The sequence below is a fragment of the Danio aesculapii genome, chromosome 8 (assembly GCF_903798145.1).
Source record: "Danio aesculapii chromosome 8, fDanAes4.1, whole genome shotgun sequence".
Taxonomy (NCBI): Eukaryota; Metazoa; Chordata; class Actinopteri; order Cypriniformes; family Danionidae; genus Danio; species Danio aesculapii.
In genome coordinates, this window is record NC_079442.1 from 45,633,669 (window position 1) to 45,652,277 (window position 18,609).

At 34.3% G+C, this 18,609-nt stretch overlaps 1 protein-coding gene across 3 annotated transcripts in view; it reads right to left on the minus strand.

Moving 5' to 3' along the window:
• ccdc120a (coiled-coil domain containing 120a) overlaps nucleotides 1–18,609 on the minus strand; it is a 128,645-nt gene that overhangs the window by 11,564 nt on the left and 98,472 nt on the right. For all 3 annotated transcript variants that reach the window (XM_056464060.1, XM_056464061.1, XM_056464059.1), the window contains exons 4-8: nucleotides 16,475–16,605; nucleotides 14,413–14,529; nucleotides 13,670–13,793; nucleotides 6,848–6,904; nucleotides 2,195–2,336 (exon numbers count right to left, since the gene is read on the minus strand). In XM_056464060.1, coding sequence (XP_056320035.1) covers nucleotides 2,195–2,336; nucleotides 6,848–6,904; nucleotides 13,670–13,793; nucleotides 14,413–14,529; nucleotides 16,475–16,605 — 571 coding nt within the window. The remainder of the gene's footprint in view (nucleotides 1–2,194; nucleotides 2,337–6,847; nucleotides 6,905–13,669; nucleotides 13,794–14,412; nucleotides 14,530–16,474; nucleotides 16,606–18,609) is intronic.

The following is an 18,609-nucleotide window of genomic DNA, read 5'->3' on the forward strand; positions in this document are numbered from 1 at the left end:
TCTTGCCTTTGATAAAACTCTTATAAATGAAATTTGGCTGTTATAAATGAATATGGCTGTTTGTAGTACTATGTATTTTTGGGTCTATGTTATAAAATGTAAATGTACAAATGGAATCAAACATGTCAAAGATGCCAAAAGGATAAAATATGTCTCATGCAAAAAGAAGAGATAAGTAAAAGAAGAAATAAGTTTAAGTAATAGATGAATGATGTGTGTGGAAATGGGGTGGGAAAATAATATGCTTGTGCTTCATCCTGCTTTTTTTTCGACCATGTTGAAATGTATTTTTTGTTAAAGAATTTTTATGCATGAAATTAGAGCCTACTCTGCTCTGATTGGTCCAGATCTTGGCCCAGCCTGTTTTAATTATCGATTGATTACAGCACGTTTCAGATTTTAAATACCCATTTGCATTTCTTAGGTTGCATTTTCACTCCATGGTTCAAGTGACTCAATTCCCATTTTTTCCTCCCATGTGGCACAGATCGGATGTGGCCCATGTTCGTGTAAGCAGGAAAAAAAAAAATCACATAGATTCCAATTTACCTAAATCTGATTCAGGCCTTGTACATATGTGGAAATTTATCCGATCTGTGCCCTTGTGTTTGCATTGTAAGCAGGTAGATTAGATTTTCACCTTTCAATGCGAGAGAGAGAGAGCAACAATATAAACTATTATAAAACTGTAGCTTACGTCGGTTCCATAAATCACGCCATGGACATTACATTAAAATGCCTACTAGTTGCCTACTAGATTAAAAGATGGCAAAATGAGAACTTTTCTGTCATAAACTATAGCAAAACAACTTGTCAAAAAGGAAAAAAAATGAAACCTTGTGAACACATTTAATGCAGGAGTGGAGAAAAAAGCGCTCTTTTATTATCAGCTGTCAGTCAGTGCCCACTTGTTTTTTTTTCCTGGTCAATGCGACTTTGACATGTGCTGTGTAAATGTAGACAATCGGATACAAGTCACTTTTAAAAGATGATGTAAGCAGGTCAGCAAAAAAATCGGATGCAGCCACAAAATCGGAATTGACCATCAAGATCCACTGTGTAAATGCAGCCTTAATATCAGCTTGTAAACAGTGATATGAAGATTCAGTCAATGCTGTCAGTTTTACAGTTCTTAAAGCATAAAATATGCATTTTAAATGCTGGTTACTAGAAATAATAAAGCTACAGTAGTGAATCAAAACATACATTTATTAGATGTTTTATAAAACTGTTATTTTGCTCACCATATAAAAGCAGTGCCTTTGTTAAAGGGATAGTTCACCCAAAAAAACATTTACTCACTATTTACATACCTCAAGCGGTTCCATACCTTTATTATCCTAGTTAGTTAGTTAGTTAGTCAGTCAGTCAGTCAGTCAGTCAGTTAGTCGGTCAGTCAGTAAAAGTCAGTCAGTCAGTCAGTTAATTTAGCACATTTTTACAACACAACACTGCCCAAAGTGCTGAACACAGTCAATACTAAATAAAAATAAAACCTACATCCCATACATAACAATTAAAACATAAAGAGTTTCCTTAAAACAAAAGGAGATGCACAAATTAATATTTTTGGCATTATTAAGAATTTTTACAACAACCAAGCTTATGTTTTATTACATTCATAACCGCGTTTGTGTTTAACATCATGTTTTTTAAAACATTAAACGGTTTTTAAAAACGCTAAATTTTGCTATCTATAATTTATAATAATAACTCCTGCATAGCAGTCCCACAACATACTTTCACATCTGTCACTCGAATACCATATCACAAAAGTCTAGTGGCTAGTAATGATCATATTATAGTGTCTGGTATATTAATGTTGTTGTCTTGTGTTTAGATAAATGCAAAGTACAGTTACGATCTTATTGTCACATTATATTGTTATGATAACATGATATCGTTGCCTTCGGTGATTTCCTAAAGATAAATACCCAAAAATAACGCAACTGGAATTACTACAGCAGTTACCGTTGTTGAGCTCATATGAAGTAAGAGATCGCGACAGCATATGCGGGTGTTGTGCTGTCCCATTTCTTATGGGTAAATTTGAAGCCCTTCCCTTTCACACTCTGTTTCAAGGGCCAAGGAGAAGGGGTAGAGGACAAAATAGAATTGGGATTGGGCCTAAGTGTAAAATCAGCTGTTTCTATTGTCTTGTACTGATCATAAGCTGTGTGTGGTGTTTGTATACCTGGCTGAGCTGGCCACAGAGTTGCGGCGAGTTTTCATCTCGTAATAGATCTCCACAGGGGAGAGTTTTCGAGAAATCCTGTTGTCTGGACTCTCGGAGACCAGCTTGAGACGTGAGGGTGACAAACCATCAGAGACGTCTTCTGATGAAGAGACACAGAGAGAGAGAGTCAGGTGAGGCTGGGACAGATCTCACCTTCTTCTATACAGTTAAGATCCTCACAGATATAACAGTATTCAAAATAATGTTCTCTTATGACAATGGCAATTTAATTTATATAGCACTATTTAAGTGCTATATTAATTTATATAGCACTATTTATACAGTGTTCAGCACAGTTATTAAAGATAGGAGAACAAGGATTCCAGTTTGAATGAATATTACAGTCCTTTTCTGCTGCTCTCCAGACTGAGAGAGGGTGATATTAAGGGGCCAAAACTGAGTTTGCACTTATTTTTAGGTATATTAGCAAACACAATTTTATTCAACTTTAATGGAAGAACCCAATTTTCCTCAAGCGAACGCCAAGAAACTTAGATTTTATCAGCAAAGTAGGAGACGAAGCGTAAAGGACCAGTGATAAAGCTTAAAATTTGGAAGTGAAAGTCCACCAACGTACAGTATCTGTCTCGTTGCCTTATGGAAAGTTTAAGACGCTGTCGTTTTCAATTCCAGATAAATTTGGTAATTACTCTCTGTAATCTATCCAAGAAATGAGTAGGAGGTGGAAGAAGCAACATAGAACTCACAAAGTTAACTCTGGGCAGCACATTCATTTTAATAATCGAGACACGTGATCTAAGAGAGTTTGGAAGAGATGACCAATTTTCTAAGTTGCGTGTAATTTTTTAAAGTATGTCCTCATAATTGGACTTAAAGGTGCATTAGGTGATTGTCGTCAGAAACATTTTATGTTGTGCTGGTTGAAAGTCTCTTCACATTCCAATAGTAATGATTAAAGTAAAAGATCTAAATGTGTTTATATGTATTTTTATAGTCTGGGTAAGGCATAAAACTAAAAATGTTCATCCAATTAAATAGTGTCGGGCCGACAATTCCCATAATTCTGATACGTAGCTTAAACTGTCTGTCAGCAAATGCAGATTTGAGCTACTGCGCACCTGTTTGTACGCAGCTCTGCCGTTGTGTGCATACACGTGCTGCGCGTTCACGAGAGAGAGAGAGAGCGGTAAAAACATGCTGAATCAAAACTTTTTTAAAATCCTGAATGAATATTGGAGTTTGTTTTGCATGCTGGAGGAAGGACAACACCATCGCTGAAGTATTTCTCTTAGACAGGTAATGCTATGTTTTAAAACTCTTTTTGTCAAGCAGAGCTGATGTAGAGTGGGTTGTTATGAATGGGTTATATACACAGAAGTGTTGTTCAGCCACTGAAATCTTCCGGTGAAAGATTGATGTGACTATTTTCAGTCTCATAAGGGACCTTTTACAGCGTTGATAATGTAGATTTTATTTAGTTTAACAACAAAACACAAGTAAATTGTGCTGTTCTGCCTAGCCTACTTTACTGAGCTGAAGTTGGTTTTATATTCACATTGGTTCATTTTTGAACAATGACAACCTGTGACGCGCTTTCTATATTGTTTACCGCTACTCTGAATATTCAGTCAGAAATAGCATGTAAACATGGCTTAGAAATTAGTGTAATAATGAGTGTAATTCCTGCACGCCGTCGGCCAAGCTTTAGCTCAACACATGAGAGAGGGTTCTGCTGTCATCTTTAAAGTTTTTCAGGAGGTTTTCAGGAGGCATGGCTTTGGATGGCAGGGGATCGACGGTGTTTCAGAGATTTATGCTAACAGGCTAGCATTGTGGCAGATCACCTACTGCACCTTTAATGATATACTGCAATGAAGCCCCAATCATAATACCCAAGTACTTAAATTGTTTAACGACAGGAATACCAAAGGGTGATGTGATGTTTCCTATTGCATCGTTCAGTGAAGAAGTGGAGATTTTGTATTCTGTATCCAGAGATCTCACCAAAACTGTCAAAAATTTATCAAATATTAGCAACGGACTGCGAAGATTTACTTAAATAAAGGAGGATATCATCTGCGTATATATATGATATATGAAATATGATGGCCAGTCCCACAAAACTATAATCGGGGTGATAACTTTGTCCATGCGTATGGTCTGTGCCAATGGTTCATGTGAAAGTGCAAATAGAAACGGGCTTACGGGGCATCCTTGTCGAGAACCTCTAGCTATATTAAACAATGATGAACAAATGCTACCTGTTAGAACCATAGCTGTAGGATTTACATAAAGAGCCTTAATCATATCAATATAATGCCGGAATCAGACTGCATGATTTTAGCCCCGATTTTGACTCGCCGACAGATTTCGAGAAATCGCAGACAAATGCCTGAAATCACAGGCAAATCTGTGCACACGAGTAACAATCACACAGTATGAATAATCAAAGATGTGATCTGAGAGAATCGCAGATGAGTCGCTGACGCCTGTGAGATATTTGTGATGCTAAATACCTGGAGCTGTTGGCGATTCAAATCATGCTGTGTGAATGAGTTCTGATTGAAAATAACATCAGCGATCACTTACAGCCAATGAGAGAGCAGCATCCACTTGCATGGGTACCTGCAGGCCAGCGGGAGGTTGGGGGAGACTTTAAAAACGCTCATTATCAGTTTATTTGGACCCAAGTAATGGAGGAAAAACTAGTGGAACTTTGGCAGGACCACCCGTGTCTGTTTGACGTATCATCTGAGCAATACCAAAACCAGGTCGAAAAAGAAAAAAGTTGAGGAGAAATGGCTAATTCCCTTTAAACTCAGGTGAGCAAAATAAGTACATATTTAAAGGCTTCATTCTCATTATGTAGTTGCCCAGGGTCACAAAACACATTTTTTGAGATGTTGACAGTCATATATATGTCCCACGCTGCTAAAAACACTATTAGGACACATATTTCACTAGTGTAAAGTGAAAATTGGTTGTTTTTGTGTTATTTTGAGCAAATTCGTTCTTCCGGTTTGAAATGAACTTTTGAAGCTGCATCACGGCGATTAGAAACTTGATTAGATTAGAACACATCGTGACGTCTCTGAGTGTGCAGCATTCATTCATGAGAAAGACTTGGCACTTCAAACCAATCAGCGCGCTCGGTTGTGAATGAGGTGCAACTTCATTAATATGCAAGATAGCTTCGAAGAATTTTACCTGTTACAGTGTTCAGACAGCAGAGAGACACCACGTTGTGTTGCCAAAACAAGTGGAAGAACAAGAATTTGGAGACATGGGTTGTTAGTGTTGTGTTTATAAATGTGCTGCAACGAAGGTTTTGTTTTCACTTTCCTGCTATGAGAGTACAGCTGGACTCACGTGTGGATTACAGTGCACGCGATACGCGACAGAAATATGTTTGTAAGAAAAAAATTTTACCCGAGAGCTTTTCGTATCTGGAAATGATGAAATCCGGATTTTCTGCTCAGCTCCTTTTAATAAAGACGCAGCTCCAGTTGGTGTTGCTTCTACTTTCTCTACAGATTTGGTAAGTGTGTGATCGGTGTTTATGGTTTATGTTTATTCAGATGGCAAAGTTAGTTCGTATCGTCAGCAGCACTCTTTCAGTGCTTAAAGACATACCTTAGTCAAAATGATTTAGTTACTAAGTTTACAGTATATTAATATCACTACAATATTATAGTACAATATTATAAACTGAAAGATCCACTGTAAAAGCTGCTCTCTGAACATGTAAAACATGTAAACACCTTAATCAAACTATTACTGTCGTGTAGGATTTTCGCCGCATTTTGTGACAGGATAGTCTATACACACACTGCTTTCTGTCACTACCGACCTACCCTTCTAAGTTACTGAGAAATGTGGAGGTTTTTTTTTTCTCCCAGTCGCTGTGCGGTATCAAACATTCCATTAAAACTGCACTCTCCAGCAGTTCCTCGCATCCAATATCTCATTTGACATGATGGGCATGCATGAAATGTTCCTGAATGAAAGTGAAAGCTTAACTGCCAAAGTGCAGTTAAAGTCGACAAATTAAGAATTTGGCAAATAATTTGGTTACGGATGTCCATGTAAACAGTCACTGTCTTTCTCCCCTGCATTTGTATGTTTGTTTTGCCTCTGTGAAAATCAGCGTGTGTCCAAACAGAAACTCCCATTTATATGCAAAATCTTCCCTCTTTCCCTCCCCTGACACTGCCATCTATACAGAGCTTTACACACCCACTTTCCTGACTTTTTCTAAACTAGAGGTGTAAAAACACCCTGCTGAGAGAGGGGGGTTTCGTGGCCTTTTAATGAATCCTCTTCAGATAATTTAGGAAGTGATATTGTTTCCTCTATTACTGTTATATATAAATATATTATCTGCTATATAAATATCACTTGTTAAAACATAACACTTCTTACTCAGAATTGAACAGACAGCACAAGAGTAAGAGAATGCAGACGCCGCAGGGACAGGATTAGTTGAGTGAGTGTTAATAACAGGCTCTTTGACTCATTGAAGTGAGACTGTAAATGACCCCCGCGGGTCTCTCCATCCACTCATCCTGCTATTGTAAAAGTGCCTCTTCTCTCAACTTCTGGTGTTCATTATCTTGCTAATGTAATGCACAGATCCATTCCGCAACTCACCAGTGTCCTGAATGGTAGAGTCAGACGTTGAGCTGCTCTCCGACTTCACTGTGTTCTCTGTGAACAGAAATATGGACCTAAGTGTTAATTTTACACACTCAGCTAAGTCATACAAACAGCTGTCAACACAAATGTTGTATATAAGCACTTTCACCAAAATGTTTTTTTCAAGATACTTATTTCTTTTCAGTTCTACTTTTCAAGATACTAGTGATACTACTATGCTATATTACTGTAAGATATTATTTGCAAGACATTAGTATTCAGCTTAAAGTGAAATTTAAAGGTGTAATTAGGTCATTGTACATCAAGGGTCATTGTAAGTCATTGGACATCAGTGGTTTGTTCTGTAGCCAATCGAGAAAAAAAATACTGTATATCTATATATATATATATATTCTACAAAATAATTATTTATTTAAATAATGTTAATTGTTAACTATTATATTTCAAACCAACACATGCAAAATTTCAGGAGGGGAAAAAAAAAAAAAAGAAATATATATATATATTTTATTTTTTTTTATTTTTTTTCTCCAACAGCATTTACAGTTCAATTCAGAATTATTAGCCCCCTTGTTTATTTTTTCCCCAATTTCTGTTTAAAAGAGAGAAGCTTAAAGTAACATTTAAAGGCTTAACTAGGTTAAGTAGGTTCACTAGGCAGGTTAAGGTAATTAGGTAGGTTATTGTATATCGATGGTTTGTTCAGTAGACTATCGAAAAATTATACATAGCTTAAAGGGGCTAATAGTTTTGACCTTAAAATGTTTTTTTTAATAAAAACTGCTTTTATTCTAGTCGAAATAAAACAAATAAGATTTTCTCCAGAAGAAAACATATCAGACATACTGTGAAAACGTCATTGCTCTGTTAAACATTATTTGGGAAATTTTTTTAAAAAGAAGAAAAAAATCAAAGGGGGGCTAATAACTCTGACTTCAACTTTGTGTATACAGTTGAAGTCAGAATTATTAGCCACCCTGAATTATTAGCCCCCCTGTTGATTTTTTTCCCCAATTTTTGTTTAACGAAGAGAAGATTTTTTTAAACACATTTCTAAACATAATAGTTTTAATAACTCATTTATAATAACTGGTTTATTTTATCTTTGCCATGATGACAGTAAATAATATTTTACAATATATTTTTCAAGACACTTCTATACAGCTTAAAGTGACATTTAAAGGCTTAACTAGGTTAATTAGGGTAACTAGGCAGGTTAGAGTAATTAGGCAAGTTATTGTATAACGATGGTTTGTTCTGTAGACAGTGAAAATAAAATTAGCTTAAAGGGGCTGATAATTTTAACCTTAAAATGGTTCATAAAAAATTAAAAACGGCTTTTATTCTAGCCTAAATAACACAAATAAGACTTTCTCCAGAAGAAAAAATTATTATCAGACATATTGTGAAAATTTCCTTGCTCTGTTAAACATCATTTGGGAAATGTAATATATATAGACACAAATCAACAAAATTAATTATTAGCCCTCTGATGATTTTTTTTTTTCAAACTATTTTGAATTTTTCAAATAATTTGTTTCATAATTCTTTTAACCAATATGTCTATATAATTATGGAAACATTTACTTAGGGATTTATTTATATATATACATATTATATTTCTCTATACATATACATTTGTACAAATATTTATGATTTTAATATATAACTCTTTTTAATATGTAACTATTTTGTGAGGTTTTACTCTAATGTAATAATATATAAAAAGACAAAGATGTGATCAAAAATGGCACAAAAAAGTTTTTTTTTTTTTTTTTTTTGGGGTGATCCAAGTTTACTCAAAGTTTTTTTTAAAGTTTATAAATTTTCTTAATAAAGACAGCTTCACAAATGTCTGCATGTTTATACTTCACTGAGCTTGCACCATGATCATCCTAATAATAATAGGCGGAAACAGGCTGGTTCCTAAACACTTCCTGTTCCACAACAAACAAATCTCACGTGTCTCACTCATAGTGAACTGTAACCTTTTTGAACTATTCAGTTTAAGATAATTACAGTTGAAGTCAGAATTATTCGCCCCGTTGTTTATTTTTTCCCCAATTTCTGTTTAACGGAGAGAAGATTTTTTTCAACACATTTATAAACATAATAGTTTTAATAACAGATTTATTTTATCTTTGCCATGATGACAGTAAATAATACTTGACTAGATATTTTTCAAGACACTTCTATACATCCTAAAGTGCCATTTAAAGGCTTAACTAGGTTAACTAGGCAGGTTCGTGTAATTTGGTAAGTTATTGTAAAAACAATGGTTTGTTCTGTAGGGTTAGACTATCGAAAAAAACATATAGCTTAATGGGGCTAATAATTTTGACCCTAAAATGTTTTTAAAAAAATTAAAAACTGCTTTTATTCTAGCCGAAATAAAACAAATAAGACTTTCTCCAGAGAAAAAAAATATTATCAGACATACTGTGAAAATTTAAAAAAGAAAAAAAAAATTCAAAGCGGTGCTAATAATTCTGACTTCATCTGTATGTTGCATCCAAGCTTTAATTTTAACTAAGCAAGCATTAAGTGATTACATTGATGCCGAACACATACGTGTTTCTCAAAACTTGGTTAACTATACCCACTTTAAGTCATACTTTCGTAAGTTTGGTCTGGATCACTCTTAGCTATACCTTACATCTATGAAAATAACTATATTAATAGCATGTCCCCTAAAAGTAAAAAAAATATATGCAACATTAAAATGTCTTCTTTAGTGGTGCGTAAGAAGGTAAACCGTAAGCACCCTCTTGTAGGGTATACTTCGGGTAACAAGCCAGAAAATGTTATACCTTTCATTAAGACTTTTAGTAGAAGTACCTTTAGAGCAGGCCTTAGCGATCCTGCAGGTGGGCCATGAGATAGCTTAAAATGAATGATCGAAGTAATGTACTTTCTCCTGTTCTCTGATTGATTACTTCAAACTCTGCACAAAAACAGCCTAATGATCGCGTCTGCAACTAGTACACATAAGTCTGTTCATTCTCAAACTATGCGTGAAGTGAAAGTCTCTTTGTGTATTTTTTGTGTGAACTATTTAATATACCCGCATAGTTGTCCAAATTAATGTCTTGTGAGTGTTTTATAATAGGCGCGTGGCCATACAGGAGGATCTAGCGAGGCTCAGTGCTGTTTCTGCCATAGAATGTAAAATAAATTTGCATATGAGCTTCAGACGCGCTCTGGCGGAGCTGTTCACTGTTCCTGTCAGCAATCTCAATATAATATCCATCTGCAAACTCAACCGCCATCAGATTGACACGTTTCAACAGATTTAGGGTGTTTTACTGCATTTTACATTTGTCTGTATGTTTTGAATAGGGGATATTTAATAGTAGATATTTAGTCAGTCTAGTTTAAAGCAGAAGTTGGCCTTTTGCAATCTCCCAGTTGATCTGTGGTTCTCTTTGAATCTGTATCTGTCTCTTTATATTTGTTAATAAATAAAGGTTTAAATGAGGATTCCATATAAACATTTTAGAGAAAAGGTCAGATAGGTGGGCCTTCAAAAATTGATCGAAGAAAGAAGTGGGCCCCGAAGTGAAAAAGGTTGGAGCAAAACTGTGCAAAGCTGCGGCCTCTCCAGGAATCAAGTTTGAGATCTATGCTTTAGAGTCTTTGACAACGTTATCTGGAAACGCAGCCTTGATCTGTAGTTAAAGGGACAGTACACCCTGAAATGTGTACTGATGAATTCTGTCATCACTTACTCCCCCTTGACTTGTTGCAAACCTTCTTCTGTTGCACACAAAGGAAGAACTAAACAGCTATTGACTTCCATAGTATTTTTGTTTCTATATTAAGGGATGTCAACGCTTTTATCAACATATCTCATTTTGCGTTCAGTAGAAGAAAGAAATTAATTAAAGTTTAGAACCACTTGAGTGTGAGCAAATGGTGTTGAAATTTTCATTTTTAGGCGAATTATCTCTTTAACCCCTCTACTGACTAATCTGATCTGATCATTCACCAAAGACTAATTCGCATCACTTTATATTTTTGATCAATAATCCTTGTTATCTTTAAACTGGTTTCTTATCATCTTTAGATACTTAGTTTGATCTGTCAACAAGTTTTAGAGTGATTTCTATGTGTTATCTGCAGCATAATTCAGCCTTTTAGTTTAATCTATAATCATTATCTCAGTTTAATTACATCTGAGTTGTCTGATTTGATCATGGACTGAAGCACTGCTTAGAGCAAACACAAACTTTAAGGATTTGTCAATTTAACATTTAAAACGTCTTGCAATAATAATAACAAAAAGTAACTAGAATGGAACAAACAAATAATAAAGTAAAAACATAAATATTAAAAATTATTATGAAATATTAATATTAATATTTAATATTTAATATTAATGTTAATAGTAATATTAAAAATATTAAAATTAGTTTTCTGCAATATCTGCAATTTAGAAACTATTTCAAGAAAAAAGTTTTGTGTTGGGACAGAAAGTCATGTTATTCAGAATCTACTATTCTCTAACCCTGATACTAGACATCTGATATAAAGCTTTGTTCGGGCTTTTGATGCACCGATATGCACTAAGCACATTAAGACAGCGTGGGCTATGGATTTAAATGAAGAAGCGGCTGATGAGATCTGGGAAGAAGCCCTGTTGAGAATGAAAAAGGTTTGATAAATTTGAGACATAAATAATCCAACTTAAAGAGCCCATATTATGGGTTTTTGAAAATGCCCTTCCATGTAGTGTGTCACACAGCTCTAAGTGAAGTGAAATATCCAGCTAAGGCTTAAATCTGTAAGTGTACAGTGTTTAAAACTATTGATTCATCTATAAAAGAGTCGACTCATAGTGCTTCAAACGAGTCGTCTTGATAACGAGTCATTAGGTGTTTCGCGATGACGCAGCCACGAAACACAAGCCTCGCCAGTAGTTACGCGCGCAAACCAGGGAGATTTGAAACCTGCGGCCCCGCCCACTAACACAGAAAAAACACTAGACACACACACACAGACGCCGCAGGACGAATGAAGTCACGCTGTGCTCAGATGGATAATATTGACAGTCTCTACCCAAAGATGAAACTGTGAAGAGTCAGTGGTTGAGGTTTATTCACTAGTGTAAGTAAGTGCGATTAAAATTGTTGCCTCGTTTACTCTAGCTTGCAAATTATGTATTTATTGTGTTTTGTTACTTGTTAACCTGGTACAGTACACGCGGTTACTCTTTATATTCTCTTATCACATGTAAGCCACGTTAAAAACAGATTATAAGACCATCAAAGTGTTGATTGACCTTGCATGCATATTAGACTGTTGTTGGAGACCTTTACAACCTAAATATGACCCTATTTCATGTATAATATGGGCTCTTTAAAATTTTACATCGCCTTCACTTCTCTAAAACCATATTAAGTAAAATAGTTCCCTCTGTATCTCCTAAATGTGACAGATGTGGTGGGGCAGAAGGGACTTTGGCACATTTAATTTTGGTTTTGTTGCATTTTTTAATTGTTTTCCAGTGCTTATGAAATCGATATCCAACCTGACTACAATTTGGCTGTTATGGGATATTCTAATATAACGGACACCTTTCCGTTAACCTAACAGCAAGCCCTGATGGTTGACATTATTACAGCTAAAAGGGTTATCTTGCTATCAGAGATGGTTAAATGAGCTGCTTTATGTCATTCAATTGGAACAACTATGTTTTGAAACTTCACAGAAAGTGAACTCAAAATCTTAAGACACTTGGGAATCTAGCATTTTCAGTTTGTAAATCATTATTTCTAACATATATATTTATGTCACTGACTTGGTAAACATGGGAGTATTGTCATCTCTTGTTTATATGTTTCATATGTTGTGTGTGTATATATATGAAATTTAAGCTTTACATCACAATTAAAAATTTCATTTAAAATATATATAAAAAATAAAAAACAATAATATATTATTAATATATTATAATATATGACAATATATAATATATTATAAAAATACTATTGTTTTTACCGCTTTTTAGATGGCAAACACATTTAAATTGTCTAGCAATAATAAAAAATAACTGCAATGAAAAAAAAAATAAAGTAAAAATTATATTAAACAAATAAAAAGCAAAAGCATGAAGCACAAAAATAAAACTTGTATCAAAATGAAAGATTTTAAACGACAAAATTAGCTATAATAAAATATTATGCTGAAATTTAAGCTTTACATCACACTAATAATTAACATTTAAAAATATATTCAAATGAAAACAATAATATATTAATAATATACAACTATATATATTTTAGATGCAGTAAAACAGAGACATTTAAAACTTCTTGCAATAATAAAAAATAACTGCAATGGAAAAAATAAATAATAAAGTAAAAAATAAATATAAAAAAATAAAATGCAAAAGCATGAAGCACAAAAATAAAACTATCAAAATTAAACATTTTAAACGACAAAATTAGGTATATAAGATATTATGCTGAAATTTACACTTTATATCCCACTAATAATTTACAATTAAAAAAAAAAAAAAAAAAAATATATATATATATATATATATATATATATATATATATATATATATATATATATATATATATATATATATATATATATATATATTAAAAACAATAATATATTATTAATACACTACCATATATATACAACAATATTAAATATACAAGTTTTCACTGCATTTTAGATTACATGAAAACAGATACTTAAAAACGTCTTGCAAAAATTTGACAGGCTCCAAACTCTAAATGAATATATGATTAAAACATGCACAAATGTTGTGTATTATCTGAAGTGTGTAATCTTTAAGCGCACCTGTGTGGCATCCTCTATGAACGGTGCGTTTGCTGTGCTGTGAATGTTGTTCTGCATCGGTGTGCCTGCGGAGGGCGCCGCTGAACAGGGTTTTCTTTGTCTTGCGCTGAGAGCAGTCCTCTTCCTAAATACAAACATTGAGCATTTCATGATATTTATCTATTACATAGCAATATTAAATCAGTGGCCACTCGTATTATCTCAAACAAGCCCACACACACATTCACACAAAGAGACTTGTTTTTATATCCCGGAAGGGAATCTCCTAGACGTAATGATGTTTCTTTTAGAAATAAAAGTATGGGAGCTGTCACTGGGGTTTTACCTTTTCAAAAAGTACACATCTGTAACCAAACAGTCCATATTGGTACTTAAAGGTGCATTTTAGTACCCAAATGTACCCAAAATTTACCTTTAAGGTGCCACGATGGACCGCCTCAGTGACAGCTTTATTTCTTACAGTATACTATACAAACCACATATTCTAAACCCCTATCCTTAAAAACACAACCCTCGCATCAAACAATCTGTATTTTTAATTTATGAAATCTCTTTATTCTGTTTGATTTATAAGCATGTTTACCTATAGGGACCTCTATTTTGGTCACCACAGTGACACAAGTCGCCATGAATGTGTGCATTCAGGTTTAAGTCCCCACTGGGATATAAAAACACGTGTGCACACACACGCACACACGCGCACACACACACACACACACACACACACACGCACATGCACACACCTCATTTTTCGTGTTATGTTTGGAGCTGCTGCGGGAAAGACCAGCCCTGCGTCTCACATGAGGAGCTTTCTCTCCGCTTTCCAGAGGATATTCATGAGGAACTTCACCTGTCAGCTCCTGGGAACAAACATACCAATCAAGAGCACAAATGAACAAATACACTGTGAAAAATTCCTAAAATGCAGGTGTGGACAAAATTGTTGGTACCCTTCACTTATGTCCAGGCCAGTTTCATTAGTTTGCCTTTTTTAATAGCTTTCTTAAACCACAATTCTAAAGCAATGTCTGAGTTTCCTTTTTTCACTTTCATTTCCAGTACTTTTGAATTATTTTTTTCTTTTTTCACTTTAAAGTTATTTCAGTGACCATTGTAGTTTATCTTTCTTCAATGGAAGAGTAACAACAATTGTTGAATTATTGGAGAATTGTTTTCTATTTCTGGCTCTCGAATCTGATTGGCTGATAGACAAAACAACTCACTACAGTTTGACAAATATTGCAGCTGTTGGACAATTTAATGTACTTCTGAGGCGTTTTAGGCAAGAATGTAGTTGTTTAGATTGCAACTATGCAGTTTATTTATAAGGAAAGTGCCTATTTTAAATATTTATAATATCATTCAGTGCATTCAGTGCATCGGCATTCACCAGCTTGACATACTGTGCAGAGCAAAGATTGTTGACGTTCTGCCACAAAATGGTGACAGAGACCGCATAATAAGCCCTAAGGGGAGAAAAACTTTGCATAAATTTCGAACCACAGCTGATCAAATCATTACAAAACAGGTAAGTGACAAGCTTTTTCAGTGTTAATTATGGTAATCCCGATTGCAACAGAAATACTGGGAAATCTCTGTAGACTGATGGCATTTCATGCCGTTCAAATCACCCGTTTTGTCATCACTTTAGACATTAGGCTATAGAATCATTCAAATACTAGCTCTAAAGTGATGTTTGTGAATGAGCAACAGTTTCTGCTGTTCTGACCGTCTGCTACAGATGTGAATGAATGGCGGAAGAAAGTAGTTCCTCTTACAAAAGTGTTTTTAGACTCTCTGTGTTTGATTTTCTTTTTTCTACACACGATTATGCCGTCGAACTGTTGTATTAACGCAATATTTAATACCTTAAAATGGTATTAAAAACTGGTATGATTTCAGCCAAAATAAAACAAATAAGACTTTCTCCAGAAGAAAAAAAAATATTATTAGAAATAGAGTGAAAACGTCCTTGCTCCATTAAATATCACAATATTAGAAACTGTATTCGAGAAAAGAAATCACAAAAGCATTCAACTTAGGCAGCAAATATAAAAAATATCTCCCTGCTAAATCCTGGGAGACTGTTTAAATATATGACTCCTATGAGACAAATAAAACAATCAAAGTTTTACACACAAACAGTGTAAAGGACGACTTTAAAATGGCAAGCTTGTTGAGATACAAGTATGAGCAGAGCTTAACTGGGCAAGTGGTGGCATCTCTGCGGCGTCACATGATCTGGCAGCTCAATGCTGTGTGGTTTGCCAGTGACACCAGAGAGAGATGCAGAGTTTATCGTGTTGTTAGAACACACTCTCCATGCCAGATAAGTAGCATCTAGCATACCTAATATACAATATTTCACTTTATTTTTGACTTGAAAGCACTTTGAAATTAACATAAAAATGGCAGCATTCCCTTCCTTTCAATTACAGGTGTGTGTCTTTGCCCTTCCTAAGCCATCTTCGTATCATCTTCAATCCCTGTGACTTTTGGACGCGCTCCATAATGATAAAGAAACACTGTTTTCCAAACAGCTTCTGTACATGTGCTTGTAAGAGGAGTTAAAGTGTAAACTTTGGGGTTGGGTGTGTGTTTAAACAGACAAATACACCCTTGTGTGCTGTTGGGGATGTTTTCATCCACTCTGGGGTTATTTTGAGTCTTAATTTAGCCACAACTTTCTCAGTGTTTCAGCAAATGGAATGGTTTTTGGTGACAAATATTATTTTGAGACACATTTTGGACAAATGCTTTGAAATAGGGCTACACGAAATTGAAAAAATCTGATGTTGCACTGACCGCCTCCTGTAGACACAGGCGTTTGAGTTCTGCTAGTCGAGTGTTGAGCAGCGACTGAAGGCTCCTCCTGCGCTCCTGCAGCTCCACCATCCGCTCCGCTCGCTGCTTACTGTCCACAACGGCCTGTACATCTACACACAAACACATTATGTTATGGTTAGATCTCAGATTAGCGTCTTTTAATTGTTGGGATGATAACTGGTTTTAAGGAATACCGCGGTATGAAAAAAATTCTGTTATACTTTTCCTATGTTATAGGTTTTGTTTTTTACTTGTTATTTTTTTAAGTTTTGTTTTTTACTTGTTATTAACGACTATTTTATTTGGTGCCTTTAGGGTGATAGTATCTCCAGCAGAAAAGGACCTACATCAAAAGCTACTGGTCAGCCCATGATTCAGGAAACACTTGAAAAACAAATCCCTTGCACACCAACATACATGCATGCTGTTAGCCTTTTTCTAAGAAAAAAAAAAGAGTTCCAAAGATGCCTTTTCAAGTTATAAAGAAATCTGCGTTGGTTGAAACTAATAAAGTCAGCAGAAGTCAATGATTTATTTCAATTATTTAGCCTAATATTGCTGTTCCAAAATATTTCTTAAAATGACATATATTGTGTTGAATGGTGGAAAAAGTTGTCCTTTTTTATCAAAACATTTAAAAAATATATACATCTTAGAGCAGTAATCACAATACTGTCATACCGTGAAATTGTAATATTTTTATCCATGGTTATCATACCGTCAGAATCTTATACTGGCCCATCCCTATTTATACTACAGTTCAAAAGTTTGAGGTCAGTATAATTTTTCAAATGCTAAATGAGCTTTTTCTGCTCAAAAAGCCTGAAATTACGTTTTAAATTTAAATTACATTATAAAATATTACAAATTTATAATAAAATAAGATAAAATAACAGACATCAGAAGCTCCTTTATTTATAGATGTAGTCAGAATTATTAGCCCCCCTTTGATTTTTTTTCTTTCTTAAATATTTCCCAAATGATGTTGAACTGAGCAATGACATTTTCACAGTATATCTGCTTTTATTTTTTCTTCTGGATAAAGTCTTACATGTTTTCTTTTGGCTAGAATAAAAGCAGTTTTTAATTTTTTAAAATCCATTTTAAGGTCAATATTATTAGCCCCATTAAGCTATTTTTTTTCTCTAGTCTACAGAACAAACCATCATTATACAATAACTTGCCTAATTACCCTAACCTGCTTAGTTACCCTAATTAACCTAGTTAAGCCTTTAAATGTCACTTTAAGCTGTATAGAAGTGTCTTGAAAAATATCTAGTCAAATATTATTTACTGTCATCATGGCAAATATAAAATAAATCAGTTATTAGTAATGAGTTATTAAAACTATTATATTTAGAAATGTGTTGAAAAAAAATCTTCTCTCCGTTAAACAAAAATTGGGCAAGAAAATAAACGGGGGCTAATAATTCAGGGGGGCAAATAATTCTGACTTCAACTGTATATATACACATATTTCTGCAAATGTTTCTGTTTTATTTGTTTGTTTGTGTTTTACCAAAGTCTGTGTTAATTTTATATTAGCAGCTCCTGTATATATACATATATATATATATATATATATATATATATATATATATATATATATATATATATATATATATATATATATATATATATATATATATATATATATATATATATAACAGAAACATTTGCAGAAAAATGTGTTATGCGTAATAACAATGAAACGACACAAGGAGAAAGTACTGGACTAGTGAAATGTATTTAGTCGACGACAGCACCTTTAAAAAAAAAATCCTAAAAAAATGGTTATGTGTTCAAACCCTTTTTTGTACCGGCTGTATATTTCTTTCCTGTGATGCAAAGCTGAATTTTCAACATGATAACTCACATGATTGTCCAGAAATTCGATTATTTGTTTGGTTACAGCTGCAACCAAACACTGGGAAACATCCATACACACATACACTACAGCCAATTTAGTTTCTTCAATTCACCTATAGCGCATGTCTTTGGACTTGTGGGGGAAACCGAAGCACCCGGAGGAAACCCACGCTAACACAGGGAGAACATGCAAACTCCACACAGAAATGCCAACTGACCCAACTGGGGCTCGAACCAGGGACCTT